Source organism: Metopolophium dirhodum, chromosome 7 (genome assembly GCF_019925205.1).
Source record: "Metopolophium dirhodum isolate CAU chromosome 7, ASM1992520v1, whole genome shotgun sequence".
Taxonomy (NCBI): domain Eukaryota; kingdom Metazoa; phylum Arthropoda; class Insecta; order Hemiptera; family Aphididae; genus Metopolophium; species Metopolophium dirhodum.
The window spans coordinates 26067123-26087974 of NC_083566.1; the positions used below are offsets into that span (position 1 = coordinate 26067123).

Below are 20852 nucleotides of genomic sequence, written 5' to 3' on the forward strand. Positions count from 1 at the left end.
TTGAAAACTGTTTTTGTGTAAAAATTCCAGTTTTTCCTTAAATTTGTTTTTTTTTTGATTATTTTGAAAATTACTCTTCTTGTTAAATATTTAGAAATATAAACAATTTATTTTATAAGTTGACATTTGCTTACCTATTCAATAAAGAAAAACAATATGTAATTCGTTTAGTAATACAAATTTATTTTATTTAAATTAAAAAATTCAATTTATAATAATTTTAATAGTTATAATAATATGAAACATGACAATCTTTTTAATCGAATGTATGACAATAATGTTGGCCAGCCAAATTTTTCACAACCTCTATTCTAAGCTGCCAATTTGTTGTATTAATTACAAAAATGTTGCATGACTAGATGTAAAAAACTAAATAATAGAGATTCATGTACTTTGTTCTTATATAAAATTATTTTTGAGCAAAATAATAGATAAAAAAAAATCTACAATAAGCCTAATGTTAATAGTGCAATGAACAAAATAAAAATTAATGAGAATTAATTTAAAATATAAAAAGGCACTACATTGTCATCCGAGGAAGACTGTTTATTAATTTTGTACTGTTTATAGTATTATAGTCATGCGTGGCAATGGAAAAGTAAAATGCTTATATTTTCAAAAGTATAAAATTAACCGTTAAAACATATCTTTGGTAAACAACAATATTTAACTAAATGGCACTGATTTTGGTCTTGGTTTTAAAGCTAACATATAAAATCATGCCAAATAGATTTGAATATATGATTCGAAAATTAAAAAATTAAAAAATGAAGGATGAAGTGTCTGGACAACCCTTTTAAACTTTTATACAGAGGTAGGAATACAGCTGTTCTCTTCAGTCTGTCGTATTAAGCTATAGTGCATTTCCTTTGCTGGTGTTTGAGAGGTACTGGTCGTAAAACGGCTCTTACGGCTTCATCAAATACCTTTAGGATTCACAAGAATAATTTTAATATCGTAGAATAATTAGGTTCATAAGAAACCACAAATTATTTCACTTACCAGTTTTAATCCTCTTTGAGTCAATGCAGAACATTCGAGATATTTTACAGCTCTTATTTTATTGGCCAACTTTTGTCCCTGTTCACGTTTGATTGGGGACAGTCCTTGTTCAGACAAAACATTTAACGTTTCTTTGTCTTCTCTTAAATCTATTTTCGTACCAACTAAAATCATAGGAGCGTCTGGACAGTGATGTTTAATTTCCGGATACCATTTGGAAACCACATTTTCAAAAGAAGATGGACTAGCAACACTAAAGCAAACCAAAAATACGTCAGTCTGAAAAAAAAAAAAAATTAAAACAACAGTTGTGACAATCAATAAGTTAAATAACAAAAGTTAACCTGTGGATAGGAAAGTGGTCTTAGACGGTCGTAATCTTCTTGGCCAGCCGTATCCCATAGACCAAGGCTGACAGGAATACTGTCTACCACCATGGGTGCAGAGTAGTTATCAAATCTATTGGACGACAATCAATACTCAATGATATTGTTTAGCCTGTTGTTTTTAATTGTTTGACGGTTAAATACTTACACAGTAGGTACGTATTCTCCTGGAAAGCTGTCAGTAGTATACGATATTAACATACAAGTCTTGCCCACTGTACCATCGCCGACAACCACACACTTGATTGGTCGTCCTGCTGACATATTTTGATTTTGAAATTTTTTATTTTTTATTCTATGTTGTCTGTTCAAAATCCCAATGCACAATCTGTTTGTCTTTCAAACTGGAATAAATTATATACATTTAAAATTCCGAGAACTCGCCGTATAGTAGCCAGCACTAAAACAATACTTTTTATCGGTTTAACAGCCACTAAATACAATAGGCACGACCCATGTCAATTACTTTTAATTAGTTTAATGATTAGCAAATAAAAAAATAAATTAGAAATTTTACTTGCTATTATCATTTGTTATTTTATTTATCAACATTGGTAGGCAGTTATCATTGTTGAATTGGCTATAATTGGTTGTTCGTTTGAGGTTACATTGATACAACTTTACTACGTCCCTACCACGGCTAAATACACACAATATGAGACATGGGCCTACAGCAGCAGCAGCAGCTGTTGTCAATGTACCTATTTATTATTATTATTATATATTTATATACAATATTACGAGACACTAAAATACGAATTATTCAAATTATTCCAATTATTATTTATTATTGATATAATTGATATTTATATTTGATACTATACAATTATAGTGGAAGTGGACACCCCACTGTGACCACGTCCCACATAATAATATAATTTAAAATATTATTTTCTAAAATATAAAAATTACATTCAATAAAAAGAGACGGATAAGTGGATGTCTGCTGTATAGTACGTTACAAGTGAGTCACTGTATAATGAATGGTATTAAATTTGAATTCAATGATATAATATTGTATAGTATGAAAAATCATTCTGAGCGGTGACAGTTTGTCGGTGTGGATAATTATTATTTTATATTATATTTATTATTTATAATTTTATATTGTATAGTTATTATTTACAAGCTATTATTAATACCTACGGTAGCCGGTAAGTTGAATTAATATTATAAAATTACAATAAAATAACTAAAATCGTTATTTTTGATTATTTAATATTGTAACAATACCTATTGTAATATGTCTTTTCGTCCAAATTTGAACATAAAATAAATATAAAAAAAAACTATACTCAGGTAAATTTATATTTTTGAGATTTTTTGGCTATAGAATAACCTATTACTCTTCAATCCTTAGCTATAAAAGTTGAACATTTTACACATTTTTAACTACAAAATCATTTTAAAATTTAAAATTTGATAAATGTGTCAAAAATCGAACTAAATGTTATAAAAAAAATTTGGGCCTATGTATTTTTTATATTTTTCAACTCTTATTTTAACAATATATCAGGAGCTTTGTATTAATTTTTAATACTTTTTAATACTAAAAAACTGAAAAACGTTGAAATTGAAAATGTTCGTTAACAGCTCAAAAAGAGTCAAAATATTTTCAAAAATGTATATTGTCGTACATAGAAAATGAAAATATAAATATGCAGTGAAATTCTCATGTATCTACAGTTATTTGTTTTTGAATTACAACAAAATAATAAAATCGCTACATGAGAAATCGAATGAATATCCAGTGTAAAAGTATGAACTTTAAACGCTCATAAATATTTAATTTGACATTGTTTGTAAACATTTTTTTTTTTTATAAAGGTAGACAAACTTATAAGAAATCTTGTATTACATTTTCAAATCTTAGATTAAAAAAGAAAATTTTTTATGAATTTCTAACTTAATAAATAACTAAATAATTTGCACATTTTCGTTATTTGTACGTATTTTGTCAAGATTTGAACTTTAAATTAAAATGAATTGTGACTATGGATTTTTAATATTTTTAAATATTGTAACAATATATTAGGAGCTTTGTATTAAATTGTCATGTTTTTTACCCAAATAAATAAAATTATAAGTAATATTAATAGTTGTCTGGTATAGTATGTACCTACTGTCACCTCATAAAGAATTATGTAACGATATAGTTTTAGGATAAAATTTTTTTGTATAATAAAAAACTGATGAGAAATCTTCCAATACATTTTCATGTCTTAGTTCTTTAAATTTAAATTGAAAATGTAATGAAACTTTGACTACCAACCTATAGATACTATTTAGTATACTAAATAATTTTCATGTTTTCGTGATTTTGTCAAATTTTGTAAAAGTTTCAACCTACAGGTAAAATACTTTCCGTTTAGCAGTGGTACATATTTTAAGCATTATGTGCTCTCGGTCAATATTTTACTGCACCGACTCTCGAAGAATTAGCATTACACGTCTATCTATACTTAATTGATCCTTATTTAGAACATATTTTATAGAAACTAGAAAGTAAAACAAAAAAGAAACCTCTTACGAGTTATGTTGCTTTTACAGAAATTCACGAATATAGAAAATACATTAGCTCATTTTAACATAAATATGTTTTTGAGCTGGATACAAGATTTTATGTTTCTGCCCGGTTTTTCATAAAGTTATCTTTGTCATGGTTACTTACTAACAAAAACAAATCTATGAGTCATAGATTTTCCTTATAGAGAAAAAATATCGAGTAGCGTGCTATGTTTTTTTGTATAGACATATGAAATCTTATTTCAACATACATAATTAGATATTTAAATAAAAATTGTTAATTTTTCATCTGTAATTTATACGATTTTAGTTACATTGCAATTCAAAATTATTAATAATAAATATTTAAAACATTTTGCCATTACGTTTATTATACCGTGATATACATAGTGAATTATTCAAAATATTTAAACTAACTTTAAGTCAATTATAATACCATAAGCCTTATATAAACATATATATATTTATGTATATATACTTTATATAAATTATATATCTACCATATTACGGTAGGTACTAGGTCATCGGTGTTGACTTGGCGCACGATTCCAATATATAATCTTGTCCATAAAAATACGCTTTTATAATAAATATATCCTGTTCCTTAGAATGAACCAAATTTGATCATTTTTTTTTTAACTAATAGAGGGTAATATTCTACAAGCCACATTTAACCTCATTTTTCAATATTTTAATCTCAAACTTTATTATATATCTTCAAAAATAATTCAGTTTTAACCAAATTAAAATTTAAAGTTCGATGCAGCCTATAGGAAGTCTTCTTCTTTCAGATAAAAACATTTGTTATTAAAATCTGATAATTCTACAAGATCTGAGAATTGTTCCTGTGAAGCCCCCCCCCCCTTCCCCTTTGAATAGATATCGGGCAGTAGATTAATGGATAAGTATACAAATTAAGGTGGCAAATAAAATATAATTTTCAAGTTTTATAGAATTGGGGAAAATTTGATTACAATATAATTTATCACAAGGCGTTTTGGACGCAACCGAACGTACGGAGATCCGTCATTCGTGATACTAACCGATAGTGACGTAAATTAATGGAACGCTCAACCCTGGCAAGTTAAGTGACAAAAGTGGTAATACGTTTGGTTGGTTATGAAGTTTTAAATTAAAGGAGCTTACTGAGACAAAAAAGTTATAAGTAAGTAAACTTTGATAACGTGTCCTTCAGTTTTTTTCTCTCAGAATCTGTTAACAATTTAGACATGACACCTCGGACTAAGATATAACTAAGATGTATCTTAGTCCGTGGACATGACAAACAATTCTTTAAAATAAAACGTTAATTGCATACAAATGGTTACTATAATACCACAGAATAACGTTATTCTGTGATAATACTATTTTATAAAATCATAATATTATCATAAATTTGTATACTGGGTATATAATATGGATTTGAAAATTAAACAGTACACTGTGTACAGAATAATATTAATATGCAAATGTTTTTTCAATAACCTAATAGAAAATATTACATATTTTGATAATTATTGTTTTTCTTAGTTAATAATAAAAAAAAAAATATTATATTGTGTAATTTTATTATATTATTGATCATCATATTATTCAATGTATTCTTAATTTTTAAGAAAGTTAAAAAGAATACAACACATTTTACAATTTAAAATTAAATGTTAAATATAACAGGCGTAAATAACTAGTATGAAAATATAAATATTTATTAAATAATGAAAGCACAATAAGCTCACTATAAATTAGTATATTATTTTTTTAAAAGACAAAATTAAAATTAAAAACAATTATTTATTTGTATATTATATTTATGCATGATTATTTTATAAGTTAATAAATAATACAAACACTTGATAAAGGAATGATATAATTCAGTTTGGTATACACAAACAATATTTAGTTTTAATTTTTAAAAGTTGACATTTTTAGTCAAGTGTAAATATTCTAGCAGATATATCGCTAACCATCCAGTTAATGCCTTCCAACAAGTTTTCCCCGGTATATGCACTACAATGTATTATTTTCCAATGGTGAGTTTTAATTCGATCTAATTGCAATACCTAAATTTAAATAAAAGAACATAATACATATTATTACATATTGATTAATTATTTAACTAATTAGTTTTTTGAGTTATATTTCTAAGATATACCTCTTTTATTTCTTCTGATGATAAAGCACCTGGTAAATCTTGTTTATTAGCAAATATCAATAATGTAGCTCCAGCCAATCTCTGAAAATATATTGTATATAAATTTGATAAATCTATAATTCATTCATATTTAAACATAGCTTATCAATGGACAATGGTGAAGTCAAGAAAACACTATTGTAAAATTTTTGAAAAAAATCATACAGTATTTAATTTGTTTCTAATCAAAAGGGGTATGGGTACCAACATTAATTTGTTGTCTCTTTCATACGTGTAACATAGTAAAAATTACTCATTTAGCTTGCATTAGAATGATTGATAGATTCTACAAATTCGGTGTCAAGTCTATATGAGATTGGTCAGACTACTTTATTGAATTTCACTCCCTAATTACCAACTTTTTGAAATTGTTATTTATTATTTAAAAAGTAACTAAAATTAAATTGAAAAAATGGCTAAATTGACATCATATACAATATAGACTTCATACTAATTTCAAACCTGTTATTATAATCTTTATCGCTTTACTACATCAATCTTTCCCAAGGAATAAAATTAATAGTTTTTACTTTTAACTGTGTTTCATGTTTGAAGAGTGAAGACAGAGACAACAAATATCAATACCCAATCTTGTTCATGGTAGGTATACTCTGTCCAGTGAGAGAACACGCCAATTCTGCGCATCCCCCCACATCATCTTGCTATCGAAACCGGTTCCCTTATGAAAGGGTAGCATGTGGGGAACCAGTTTTGGTGGGTGCACAGCGTATTCTCTCGCTGGACAGACCATGCATTGTTGTTTTTCCAATTTCCTGATATTTTGAGAGATACTACCAAAATCCTCTGCTAAGCATGTTTATCCCTGTAGCTTATATTTTAAAATACCTCTTCTTCAATTAAACTATGCAATTCAGTAGTACAATCACTCAGTCTTCTTTTGTCAGCACTGTCAACAACCCATATAAGGCCATCAGTACTTTCAAAATAATTACGCCAATATGATCGCAATGACTTTTGACCACCAACATCCCACACATTCAGTTTATAACTGAAAAAAATGTAGATAATGAATCTCTTGATAAAAAAAAAAAGTAAAACTATATATATCATTTTAATACCTATTTAAATGTATTATTTGGTAAAAACTATAAAAACTATTTCTTCATAATTCATTACACGAATAGTGTGGTGTACTTAGGAATATTGTGTCCCAGGGGTCAAGGTACACAATGAAATAGCGTTCCTTTCCCATTAAAATTTAACAACATATACTTATAAGGTGTCAAAAGAGTAGGTGATATAGTCAGGTAATCTTACACAATACATAAATAACCCCTTAATAATTTATAAAATTGTACGCCCCAAAACGAGTTATGCTATAAATTGTTGATAAGACTTAAGCTCTTCAAAATTTCGGGTGGGTAGCTACTTGTTGCGCCCTGTACTAAAATCTTCTCTTAAATTGTAGCCTAGGTTTTTTATCGTACGTAATCTTATATCCTACTTATAGGGTCGCAAGTACACGACTAGTATGTAGCCAAAATTTTACTTTTGACACTCACTCTATATGTTTTATTTTCATGATGAATATTTTTCTAATAGGCACATGTTAAATTACAAAAATAAAAATGTATTATTGGTATTAGATACTTTGAACATCAAGCACTGGTGCCCCTATATGGGGCATACAGTTTGTCACCTGGGGCAATTGTCCTGTTAAATACACCACTGCGGAAAATTATACTAACATTGCCCTCCCTAGAAGTTTGGGACTAAATAATTTTTTAATGTATAACACTAGTATTTTAATTAATTACCTTTTATGATCTAATGTTTTAATGTTAAAACCCAATGTTGGTTCAATTGTATTAGTTGGCTCTCCATTATATTTTTTTAATATAGTTGTTTTTCCAGCATTATCCAAACCTCTGATTAAGTAAGGATATTAAGAATAGATAAACAATATTTAACTTTTTAAATAATACATTATTTAAAAAATTATAATTACTAGGTACTACCTATATAAATTATTATGATTTATGTATAAACACAAAACCAGTGGACTCCTTACATATCTATTATTAGTTATTTATATAATAAGTATATTCAATAAGTTAGTAAATTCAGTTTATTCCATAACTCTGACATAAATGGTCATAGAAGGTAATTTAAAAATAATTAATAATATTCATGTTTTTTGAAAAAGGATACAAAATTAAGATCCTCATCTCTTTTTCCTTCTGTTTCATTTTCTTCAGAACTGTCATCAATCCCATTTTGTACGAAAATATGAAATATGTTTATAGCTCAATATGTTTGAATATTAATTTATAATCTATACACTTTATTAATTTACACATACATACGTCACTTGTAGTATTATTTATTAAGTTATTTCAAAGTTTTAAACCAAAGAATGAGAATTATTCATATTCTATAGGACGTCTATCGTCAATGATTATGCTTGTGCCTTGTATTATAATTTATTACCTTGCCAGTGCCCACGATTAAAGATAAATACTATCTTTAATCGTAATTTTTCCCGCACGGCGCACACACAGTAACTATCTAGATAATAAACATAATATAAATAATATTATCTATATCTGTGATAATAACAATGAAGTTATTTACTTATTTCGGAGCCTCTAAAGTCTGAGCCAGTCTGAGGTTTTTAATTGATAGCAGTGGCTGTGAACAGTGTGAACTGTGTAAACACTATACATTGTTAAATATACATTTTAAAACTTTTCAAGTTTTAAAGGATAACATTTTTGTTTTAAGTGTCAATATTATATTTCGTTCACAATGGCCATCGGCCTTATATAAGTAATCGTATTTACGTAATTGTTTAAAATTATATGTCCTAAATTGTTTGATTTATATTTTTCTGGTATGGACCGATTTGAATATGCTAAGCCTGATCCAGCAGAGACCGTTCTATGGCGTCACAGCAATATCACTTTGTATGATGGCAATTACAAAACTTCGTTTCACCGTGGTAATATTATCTTAACTGCCACTCATCTTTTTTGGATGTCTGGCGATGCGTGGTTGTCTTTACAGCTTCGGTATATAGTGTACATTGAATCTACAGTTACTGACACTTTATTTGGTTCAAAAACTAAAACAATTCTTGTTCATTTATTACCCTCTGATAATAAAAATCCAGGCCCTGTTTCTTGTGCCAAAGGCGAGTACATCAAACTTGATTTTAAGGACAAAATTCCTGATGGGTTTTTTGATGTATTTCAGAAAACTGTTGGAGAAAAAAAGTGGTCTGTTAGCAAGATTACCCGTCAAATTAGAACAGGAATCGGAGGGATTGAAAAAAATATTTATGAAAAACAAAAAGCGTCTGATATTAGTATAACAGATGCTTTTAAAGACTTAGACAGACTTATGATTACAGCTAAAGATATGGTATCATTAAGTAAAAACATTTCTGAAAAAATTAAAGAAAAACAAGGAGCTATTAGTGATGATGAAACTGTGCGCTTCAAGTCATACCTTTTAGGTCTTGGGGTTGATGACCCAGTTACTAGATCATCATTCACTGATTCAAATGCTTATTATACCACACTTTGTAAAGAAATAATCAAAATTATTCAAGTTTCATTAGAAGAAGTTGGTGGTACAATGGCCCTTGCAGAGGTTTATTGCCGGGTAAATAGGGCTAGAGGATTAGATCTTTTATCACCCGAAGATTTAATGAATGCGTGCTACATGATGAATACTGACCAATCATCGCCTATAAAACTAAGAAAATTTGATAGCGGAGTATTAGCTTTACAATCATCTCTATGTGATGAGTCTGTTGTATTGAAAAAAACTGTTGAAGCATTACAAGAAAGTGGATCATTAAGTGCACAAGAACTGTCAACGCTAATTGGAGTACCAGTTGTATTAGCTAAGGAGTATTTGTTATCTGCCGAAAAACATGGGAAGTCGTGTCGAGATGAAAGTATTGAAGGTCTAAGATTTTATCTCAATAAATTTTTAGATGAATACATGTAAAATAATAAATATCAAAATTTTTTTGATCAAGAACATAATATTTTTACTATGTCCCTATGCAAATTATATTTTTTAATATTTAATACAATTAGTTTATAATTAAATATTTATATTCAATATGAACAACCTGATATGTAAAAAAAATAATAAGACTGTGCTTGTTAAAATATAAAATTATTAGAGAATAGTTATACCTAGTTAATAAATTATGATGTTTAGTATTTTATTGTATTTTTATTAATTTTTGATTTAAGAGGACACTACCCGCATGTGTTGTCTCCGTCCTACAAATGTAGTTACAATTTTAAGTGTCATAACGATAAATTATATTATATTACCGACTTAATAATCAGGGATGGATAGATAGGCCCACCAGGATACCGGAAAAATCCCAGTAGGCTATCCTATATGTAGGATTTTTTATTATTATTATTTACATACTGTTACAGTGTTTGCTATTCAAAGCATTTAAATGTACACATCACCCAATTAATATTATCTAAGCTTTAAAAATGTGTGAAAAATTTTTTGTGAGGTAAAAGGGAGCAGGGTGCAGTGTGGAATCTCCCATGAGTTGTAATCGGACTAATCAGTAGTAAATTTTTTCCTTTGGGCCCTTTTCATAAATTTCTTGGTAACAATAATTTAGTCTATCCGCCCCTATTAGTTATCAAATTTTAAAATATTTATTTGCTCACAAATTAAAATCATTAGATTATTTAAGTAATAAATAAAAAAAATTATTATGTTACAATATGTGAAATTGTGAACGTATATTTTTTACTTTATTTTTGAGTATTTTTGAGCTATTGAATACACTTGTGTGTTACGAATTACAAACATTAAACATTATGTTTAATGAACAATGGATTAGTAATTAGTGGATCAAAAATGCTTGCATAAGCATTGGTTGATAATTACCATTCTAGTGTCACAGCTGGTACTCCATTTTACCTTAAAGACTAAAGTATTAGTACCTAGCTGGTACTAGTATCAATAGTATCATATTACTGAAACCTAATATTTAATAATTTGTCACCAACAAGTAATTGATCTATATTATTTTCATTTTTCATTATTAAGTTTTCTGAAATTATATATTATATTATATACCTAATATAGTAATGTAAAAAAGTGTTACATTATGTAACAGTATTATACATTCATGCCATGACTTGTATTATTTATTAAAGCTTGTAAAGTCAACTAGTGAATATAAAACATAAATTTGGAATTATTATAAAATAAACGTTAAAATCTAAAACCAAATGGACGGAAAAGTACAACCAAAATTTACTTTATTGTTTAAAACTAGGTATATTATAATATTTTTATTATTTTTTTTTTCATTGTTAGACTAAAAGTAATGAAGTTCTATACTCGCCGAGCCAATGGTGTAAACGAATGGATCCATATATAGTGGTCAATAAACATATTGAAATAGTTAAATTAAGTACGCAAGACAAAGCACAAATGGACATATATAAAAACAAATAGATATATTTTTGTAAAAACAGATATTTATGTAATTTAACTTAAATACTTTTAGTTAGTGAACAAATTAAGAAATCCAGATATTGTAAAACAACAAATATAAGATATGGATCTGGTGACCAACAGCTGTTAGACGTTTATGAAGATGGACTGATTTCTTCGGATTGTACTTTTGTTTATATTCATGGAGGATATTGGCAAGAATTAAACAAAGACATTTCTGCGTATTGTGTAGGACCATTAGTAAATGCTGGGATTCGAGTGGTTGTACCTGGTTACGATCTCGCACCAAAAGGTACATTTTATTATGCTTTCATTTATGTCAGATATAGAAAAAAAGTAGGTAAAATAGTAACCGCTCTGCTATGCTTTGTCAAGTGTACTTTTTCATAGTAATGACCCAAGCAAGTTACTGTAATAGAAGTGCCAAATTCGAATTCAATGATAAATCACGAAAAACCATTCTATACGAAAACAGTCTTTATTACTAAGTATAATTTGAGATATATTTTTATTGATATTATAGTAATTTATTTTAATATCAGTAATACGGATGGTTGAATTAATTTTAACCAAAAATATAGCATTTATTATATTATTATACTTATATCATATTATATTATTTAAATTGAAAATTAAAAATACCTAAAAAGAGTATAAAAAGGGCCAAAATATTTTAAAAATTGTGTCTGATTAATGTGTTTGAATATTTAGTGAACATCACAAAATTTTACAGTTATTTGTTTTTGAATTGCAACAAAATAAGAAAATCAATTTTGTAGAAAACTGGTTTTGTGTAAAAACTAAAAATGCTAGTTTTTCTATAATTTCTTTTTTTTTTGTTTTTCTGTTTTTTTTGAAAAATACTATGATTTTTACCACCCCCCATCCCCTGAAGTACCGACTAGATCCAATTTGCTACCAAAACACCACCCTCATAGTTAAAACAGGAAGCATTTTTAACATTCCAAGTGGCGATGACACACAAAAATAAATCTCATTATAAAATTAATACATTTATTGCTCTGCTCAGATAAGGTTTAGGTAGAATCTAAAAATCTAAAATCAGCTACTTATCTAATGTATCTGAATAATAATTTTTTTTTTTTTAGTAACTCTGTTTAATATAGTTGAAGAAATCCATCAAATGTTATCATATTTAAAGGATTCTTTAAAATATAAGTAAGATAACCTAATTATATTGCACTGACTTACGTTTTAAACACGATAAATGATATAAATAGATACTCTTTTATACTCGTGGTTTTAAATTATGCACAATTTAAATATTTTAGTATAATTATTGATCTTAACTAGTAACTACTAGTAGGTAGTAATTTAAATTAGATTAATTCATTTATTATTTTGATATAGTTATATTATAATATAATACATAATAAACATACATTTTTTTTTGCAATTAGAAATATTTGGTTGGGAGGACATTCAGCAGGTGCTCATTTAGCTGCATCGATGATACATCCTGAAGTAAATGAAAACATTGGTGTTAAAGGATTTATACTCATCAGCGGTATATTTGATCTTAATCCATTATTGGAGACTTCTATAAATAAACCACTGAAGTTAAACAAGTATTACAAATATTTTTTTTAATTTAAATGAGTAGTACACATAAATACATAATTTGTAATTTACTGTATAAAATAAACAGTTTTAGTTAGAATATTAAATAAGATAATTAGGTAGGTATATTCCTACAATTTTATTACTACATTAAAAATTGAATAGGGATTATTTTTAAAAATTTTCTTTATTGTGTTATTAGTTATTCCAATAATATATATTATTAATCCAGCACTTGGTCGCTATCTCAATAAATAATATTTCTTTGAATAATTAGAATCAAATGTTGTTGTTTATAATCATATTTAAAGAGTTTTTTTTTCAGGAACACTTGTCTAGCACTAAGTCCACTGAATAATCTATATGGACTTGATTTTACACATATAACGGCTCAGAATCGTTTAAAAATTCTTGTAGTTTATGGAGAAAATGATTCTCCAGCTTTCCATTTCCAATCAAAACAGTTTGCCAAAGTAAGTTATTTTTATTTTACTCTTTGCTATAGTATCATTGACTACATTTGTTACATTTTTATTTTAATACTAGCTAGTGCTTAGTAGGTAACAAACAAATTAAAATTACCCATACCTACATATTATTTATTTTATAATTTGAGAGTAAGTAGGTACTGTACTACTGCTAAAAGTAAAAACATACCTAATAATAACTAAAATAAATACTAAATAACAATAAACTAGTTAAGTGTATGATACTATTGACTCTGCATGTCCACAAACTAGTTTATAACATATATAAGTATCTATATTTTTTTTTATGTATTATAGTTTCTGGAAAAACTTGGTTTAGATGTAATAGAAGAAAGAATAAATGGAGTAGATCATTTTGACATTGTAGAGAATCTATCAAGCATAGACTATTCTCTTACAAAAAGAATTATTAATTTTATTCTTAACTGAATGTTGCCATTCAGTAACTTAGTATTATTATTTATTATATGTTATGTAGGTACCTATTTATGTACATTGTATAACTTACATAAATATATTATACTCTTAATACAGTGGATTCCGTCTAATGTAGGCACCGTTTAATATGGTCAATATGGACAAAATGGTCCAATGTGGGCAAATGAGTTTGGTTCCGATGTATCCATATTAAGCGAAATTCACTGTACTCAATAATCTAAAATAATGTAACTGTATAAGACATAAAGATGTATCAATATTCAATATTAAATATTATTATCTATGTATTTAATTTATATGATAGTTTAATCCAAAAAATGTATATTGTATAGTCATAATGTAAGTAGATAGGTATAGTATTAATACTTATATAATACATTAATACTTATGGTATCTATTTTACTTTTTAATTAAATATTTGTTAATAATTTTAAATTGTCTTTACTATTTACTATTTAGTTATTATTTTAAAACTCTAACTAAACCCGCAGATACAGAGTCAAATATGTAGACATATGTGTGGGGTACCTACCCTATGGCCTATACCTAATGCATTTAATACCTATACAGAATACTGCTTTATATATCAATCGATTAAATAAAAAGTAGGTATATATATTAATTAATGGTATAGGTATTGCTAACCATGTTAAAATTCAAAAGTAAAAAACAATTTAATCTGAGTTTGTCACTGTCAGTAATGAAGGTAGGTACTAGTTACCTACTTGAAACCAGTGCAGTAAAAAACAATTTTAAATACTATTCATATAAATGTAATCAGGCACGTATACAGGGGGGGTTGGGGGTTCATTCCCTCCCCCAAATTTTTTTTTGTGTACGTGCATGAATATTATAATATGCACACATTTTTATATTGATGACACAACAGATGTTCGTCGTCACTCAAAGTGTTACTTTTTTCCTTATAATTTTCAGATGTGTCAGCAATTTGGCGTATCTGCATTACTGTAAAAGTTAAACTAAATTTAAAAAATGTTTTGTCATAAGATAACTGATAAAATATAAAGTTATAACGACAAAATTATTGTCATCAAAGTGAGTAAGTGACTCCGCCAAAATGTCAGACAAACACTTTAGTATATTATTACCTATTAAAGATTAAACCCATATAATAGTATACTATTATGCTATTATACTTAAAATTATTAAAAATTATGTATTATATTTTTTTAAGCAATTAACTGAACAAAAAAAAATTAGATACGTAGAAATGAAAAAGTTGTTTTATTTAATACATAAAAAAAATAAATAAAAACTTACAGTTTACAAAATTATCAAATAATTCAAATATATAGGTGTTTTTCAATTAAATTTCACAACAATACAATACGTCATATTATTATACTATATAACTATTATAACTTAAGAAGTGATTAAATAATAATTAATAATATTATAATTTATAAAAATGAAGAAAAAAAATAATAAAATAAGTGCAATGAGTATAAGTTGTGATTAGAATTTAGAAGCATTGTACACTAAATTTTGTAAATTATAACACGCGTGTATTTGTATGTTAATATAAATTAAAAACGTTATGGAGATGATAGTTTGTGCACATGCTTTCTATAGGTATCTACTAATTATTATAAATATTTGTGTATATATAATCAATTAAAATTAAAATTAATAATACAAAAACCATATGACTAGGGAACGCCATATTTACTTATTTTTATACTTCCAGTAATGTGATCTAGTATTACCGACAACTTTGGGGACTTGCGTATATTCTGAAATATATAAAATAATTAAATTAATGATCATGATGGCATATTATAGATTATAGTCTGGTGGACATTTTAATTTTTAAATGATGTATATACCTATATTACTTCGTATTAATGTAAAATTACTTATTAGATAATATACCTACTATCAATATAACTACTGTCAATGACAACAATAACAAATATATTTTTTAGAACATTTTTGTTTTTCTAACTAGCTATAGACCCGGGGTTGACAAATGCCAAATGGCAATTAGTTTTAAAGGTGGGCCAGATGATACGAAAAAAAATATTCGAGGTCCAGAAAACTTTATTTTTTTGATTAGCAAGTTATTTTAGGTCTGCATAGACTAATAACAAAAATAAAATCGGCATTAAAGTGAAATGTTTTTGATGGTCTAGTTATTTCCACTTCGCGGACTGGATTCGAGATCATAAAAAGATTAAAAAATATTAAAATATAATTATTATTTACTTTAAATATATATCGCACATTAACCCTTAAGGGTCATCAAATTGTATGAGTTTATTATTTATTACTATATCACCCACACAGTGAACAGTGGTGCAACGCAGTAGCGTATTTAGGATTTTTTCAAGGGGGGGGGGGATATAAAATTTTGTATAGACATGCAGCATACACATATATTATATACATGTTGTATTGTGTACACAATTTGGTCAGTAGATACGCCACTGGTGCAACGAGCGGGGGATATTGGGTATGGTACTTATACTATATACTTATACTATAGTAACTATTAGACATTAGTACTTACACCTGTAGTAGGTACCTGAAATTTCGCGAGGCACGTAAGTGAATTTATTTTAAAGAAATAAAATTATAATTTTTTTAAAGTTATGACTAATGAGTTATGACATAAATATATAATAGCTAGGTACTTATTATACATGATCTGGAGGAAAGACGTAAATTCACAGATTGCAGCTCATACCTATTTAATTGCATGTTTATTATTATTGTGTACCTATATCAAAATAGTCACTAAATTTCGTCTAGGCGTCAACTGCGTATTACAACGTCATTCCTCCGTAGGAAATACAAATGAAATTACATAAATATATTATAAAGTCAAAACTAATCAAAGGGTTAATATTTACTCCATCGTATAAAAAATGTTATGCGTAATATATAAAATATTTTGATAAATTTGTTTAGTTATAATAAACTAATTATTACACATTTACACCATTTTCTCATATTTTGTCTTTTTGAGTTTTAAAAATTGGGTATATTTATTTTTTCTAAATAAGTAGGTACTAATCTAGTACAAAGTTCTTTTAATTTTATTTCGGTCGCATCTATGCAGATAAGAAATATTTATAAAAAAATTATGTTTTATTTTAATAAATACCTATACTACATAATTTATTTATTACCTTATATTAACAAAAGTTTAATTATTGATATTGACCAATAACATTTGAAGTTCTAACATAACATCACGATATAAAAGAAAACGGTGTATTAACAAATTTATCAAATTAAATAATTTTACAAGTTTATTTTAGTTTTAATATTTTGTATGTATAAATTATCAAATTTTATTTCAGGGATATTTTTGATTACCATGACCATAATCCTGTCTGTAAACTCAATTCAAATTACTACCTATAATCTATATTATTATATAATATAGTGTATACTAAATACCTAAATGCCTAATAATTATACGTTCAAGAAAATTATTTAAAATGATTTGATAATCTAAATAAACGATTGAATAACGACAAATCGATAATATATACATCGAATGTAGGTTAAACAAATTAAACATAATATTAACGTACTTATTTATATATTGAGTTAATTGTCATACCTTGAATAAATTGCATTTTTAAGCACGGACCGATTGCATACGGTTTATTTGTTTTTGCAGTTTTACGTAAGTAATCTCGAGTTTTTGCTTCTTCTTGGCGATTTCCATTTCTTGTTCCTTTTTCTTTAATCTGCTAGTCTTGGCCGCCTCGTTGTTCTTTTGCCGTTTTATGTAGTAGTCTTGCATGCTGTTGTTGTTATTATTGCTGGACGAATTCTTTGACGAGTTCATGGTGTAGACGGATAGTGCGTATAATTATCGAGTAACAAAAAAATAACGTACAATTTATCGACCAGATTCGCGGAGTGAAAATAAAAAATGTAGGTAGAGAAAACGTCTGTCGGTGAAATGACCGTCGTAAGAAAATTCGGTTGGAAACGAATAACACTGTCCAGCGTACTTCACACGGCCGATGTCTATGTAACAATAATATTATATCGTCGGACTGGAGCTACCCCCGATGAGGTAGAAGCAGCAGCGCAGCAACAGAAGACCCGTATTATAATGGACACGTCGCACAGGAAATAATATACTTACAAATATATTATATTATTGTACTGCAAAATGTTTACGCTAATGAGAAACTAATAGCTTTTCTCGCTTTAACGTCGCCCCACCTCAAACCCACTCGTGGATCCTGTTTACCTATAAAGTATTCGCATGTGTGAGCCGTGGGAGATATTATTTGGACAGTTAGCGTTTCCGTGTCCATTTACCGTCGGACCAATGTAATTGTTAGTATTTGTATACCGTTGCCCATTAACGATCTCTAAAAAGGCGTTCACAATAATATGGCATTTAATAAAGGTAGCATAATACATAGGTACCTACCTATTACTGCTGCTGCGGCTACTACCTAACAATACGATTTGCACATTACTGTTTGAATTGTATTTTGACGAGACCGGAAGCCTGATAATTCGGAATACTGTACATCATTAAATAGCTATTTAATAAAAATTCATTATTTAGTTAATAGTTATTCGAAGACATTGTGTCGTTTAAAGCTAATAATAATGAATTATATAGGTATTAGAAGCTACCCATTGTACCTATACCACGCGTGCATCCGTTAAATTGAGATAATTTAATATAACACAATTTAATGTTTCGTGCTCTGTGAGAATATAATATATTATGTTAACTATTTAATAATTACAATTTACAATTATTTTTACTGCGCATTATATCGTGACTTATACATACTTATACGCCGAATGTTTGAGAAATTTAGTACAAATTAAAATGTATCGGTAAGTTTATACAGATTGTAACATATTACATATTATAACATAATATTACATTTACATATAATATAATTAGATATTATAATATTTAGATGGTAATCGACGAATAAGAGAAAACATTTGTTTAAAACAGTGTGCTCTTTATTCAAAACAACTTAAGTAGGTAGGTACTAAATTTTATATGTGTCTTTATTAGATATATTAAGGTATTGGATTTTTTTTTCTATTTTTATTTTTATAATTCGTATTCAACTCTTTTTTGTGCTTTAATCATACATATGATTTTGGTTGGTGAGAAATGATCAGACATTTTTTGGTTGATTTGAACACAAACCTATACTTATTTATATATATAAGCTATAGGTACGGAAATCAATCAAAAAGCTCGTGGTAGACGCCAAATTGTGGACAAAAAGTTCGAAACTAAAAATTATTATTTTTAACTCATAATTTTTAAAAATACAGTGGAAATCCAGTACGACATAGCTAGCAGACGTGGATCCAGAGGGAGGGGTGCTAGGGTATAGGTACTGTGGCATCCTCCTTGACATGTTGTTTCCTGGAAAACAAATACTCTACTACACAACATCTATATTTTTCAGTAGGCTGGAAATATTTCTAAATAAAATTGATATACCAAAAAAAAAATAAATACCTATTGAGTTGCCAGCTTTTGAATATTAAGCACATTCATTTTCTTAACGCTTCACTAGATCAATCGGTACGTTGGAATGAAAAAACGTCTTAATTCCCATGTTCCACGTGTGTTAGACAAAAACAGAAAATCACCGCTTCCAATCCCCTTGAATACGAAATATATTAGCGACTTCAAGAAGTACCTATATGGGCTATATGGCTATATGCATTGTGTTTTGATCCATTTTTATGAACGTTTAATATTAATTTTTGATTGCAATATTTCATATATTTAACCATAGACATTCCCTATATTCTAGATAAATATACGCTGCACCTGCACGCACGCACACACACGCGCGCGCGCGCTTGTGTGTGTGTAAGTACACTCAATTTCTAGTAAAAAAAATGCTACAAATCTAGATACAACTTTTACGGTGGTTTTTGGTAGCAAATACCAAAGTTGGTACTCTTAGAAAGTTGTAGTGATTACGGAGACCATGTCAATGAAAAAGTTACTACAATGCGTATATACCCTGCACAAACAGTCACTGAAAATCTATACCATGGTCGTCGGTTCCTTACAAATTATAAACTTTTGGTTACATCTCATAATCATATTATAACCTCCATGCGTGACGCTTAAAATAAATAAAACCAAATCGTTTCTTTCATGAAATATATTGTTGTCGTATAATAATTATAGTCTGGTTGTTGCATAGATCCCTGCATTACCTTTGCCGTTATCCATGAATGCGCAGAGGCGTGACAAAGAATAGTATGTGTGGCTCGTGCGGGAAGGCAATTTTAGTCTTGTGCGAAATGCGGCCCTCGCCTGAGGCTCGTGCCGCGCACGTCGCCCGCAACTGAAATAGCTCACTTCCGCCCTTGCCACACAATATACTATGGTAACAAAAAAAAAAAAAAATGTTTTTATTTTTAATTAAAAAAAAGTTTATTTTGCGATATTTTATATTACAACGGTAATTGTTGAGGTTAGGATTACGATGCACTTTACATTGTTTTCAAAATCAAGCTACGCGATACTCGTTTTATAATATACGTACATTGGATTTGTTGACGATTTTAAATTTTAAGGTAATGTTCTGCATTTAAAGATTTTTGGAGGATTTTGAAGTTTTTTCTAAATTTTATTTTAAATTTTGCACTTGTTTTTACATGATTTTTATAATAAATATCTGATCTTAAGTCTAAACCTATAGGTAGAGAAAAAAAAATAGTTAATTTTCAGATTAAATAAGTAGGTAGTCCAAATGATAAGTTCTGTCT

The 20852-nt window shown here is 27.7% G+C and overlaps 4 protein-coding genes across 6 annotated transcripts; 2 read left to right on the plus strand and 2 right to left on the minus strand.

The window, feature by feature from the left end:
- Positions 1-162: 162 nt before the first annotated feature.
- Positions 163-1948, minus strand: LOC132948565 (ras-related C3 botulinum toxin substrate 1). Of its 2 annotated transcripts, XM_061019088.1 has the most exons (5): positions 1801-1948; positions 1537-1732; positions 1347-1461; positions 1003-1281; positions 163-926 (listed from the first exon to the last, which is right to left on the minus strand). In XM_061019088.1, exons 2-5 carry the CDS (start codon positions 1650-1652, stop codon positions 849-851), a joined length of 588 nt encoding a protein of 195 aa, XP_060875071.1. In that variant the 5' UTR covers positions 1653-1732; positions 1801-1948; the 3' UTR covers positions 163-848. The 2 variants fall into 2 exon arrangements, with proteins under 2 accessions (XP_060875071.1, XP_060875070.1); XM_061019087.1 differs by having other exon boundaries at positions 1537-1931.
- A 2916-nt stretch (positions 1949-4864) lies between these two features.
- Positions 4865-14505, plus strand: LOC132948907 (kynurenine formamidase). Of its 2 annotated transcripts, none has more exons than XM_061019597.1 (7): positions 4865-5079; positions 11440-11536; positions 11633-11872; positions 12690-12759; positions 13002-13169; positions 13487-13634; positions 13947-14505. In XM_061019597.1, exons 2-7 carry the CDS (start codon positions 11488-11490, stop codon positions 14076-14078), a joined length of 807 nt encoding a protein of 268 aa, XP_060875580.1. In that variant the 5' UTR covers positions 4865-5079; positions 11440-11487; the 3' UTR covers positions 14079-14505. The 2 variants fall into 2 exon arrangements, with proteins under 2 accessions (XP_060875580.1, XP_060875579.1); XM_061019596.1 differs by lacking the exon at positions 4865-5079 and adding an exon at positions 10912-11363 and having other exon boundaries at positions 13947-14504.
- On the minus strand, positions 5596-8543 carry LOC132949267 (ADP-ribosylation factor-like protein 2). The gene is made up of 5 exons (XM_061020063.1): positions 8278-8543; positions 7884-7994; positions 6952-7114; positions 6067-6147; positions 5596-5974 (listed from the first exon to the last, which is right to left on the minus strand). Exons 1-5 carry the CDS (start codon positions 8340-8342, stop codon positions 5840-5842), a joined length of 555 nt encoding a protein of 184 aa, XP_060876046.1. The 5' UTR covers positions 8343-8543; the 3' UTR covers positions 5596-5839.
- On the plus strand, positions 8702-10304 carry LOC132949266 (vacuolar protein-sorting-associated protein 36). Its single transcript, XM_061020061.1, has one exon. It carries the CDS (start codon positions 8962-8964, stop codon positions 10081-10083), a length of 1122 nt encoding a protein of 373 aa, XP_060876044.1. The 5' UTR covers positions 8702-8961; the 3' UTR covers positions 10084-10304.
- Positions 14506-20852: the final 6347 nt, after the last annotated feature.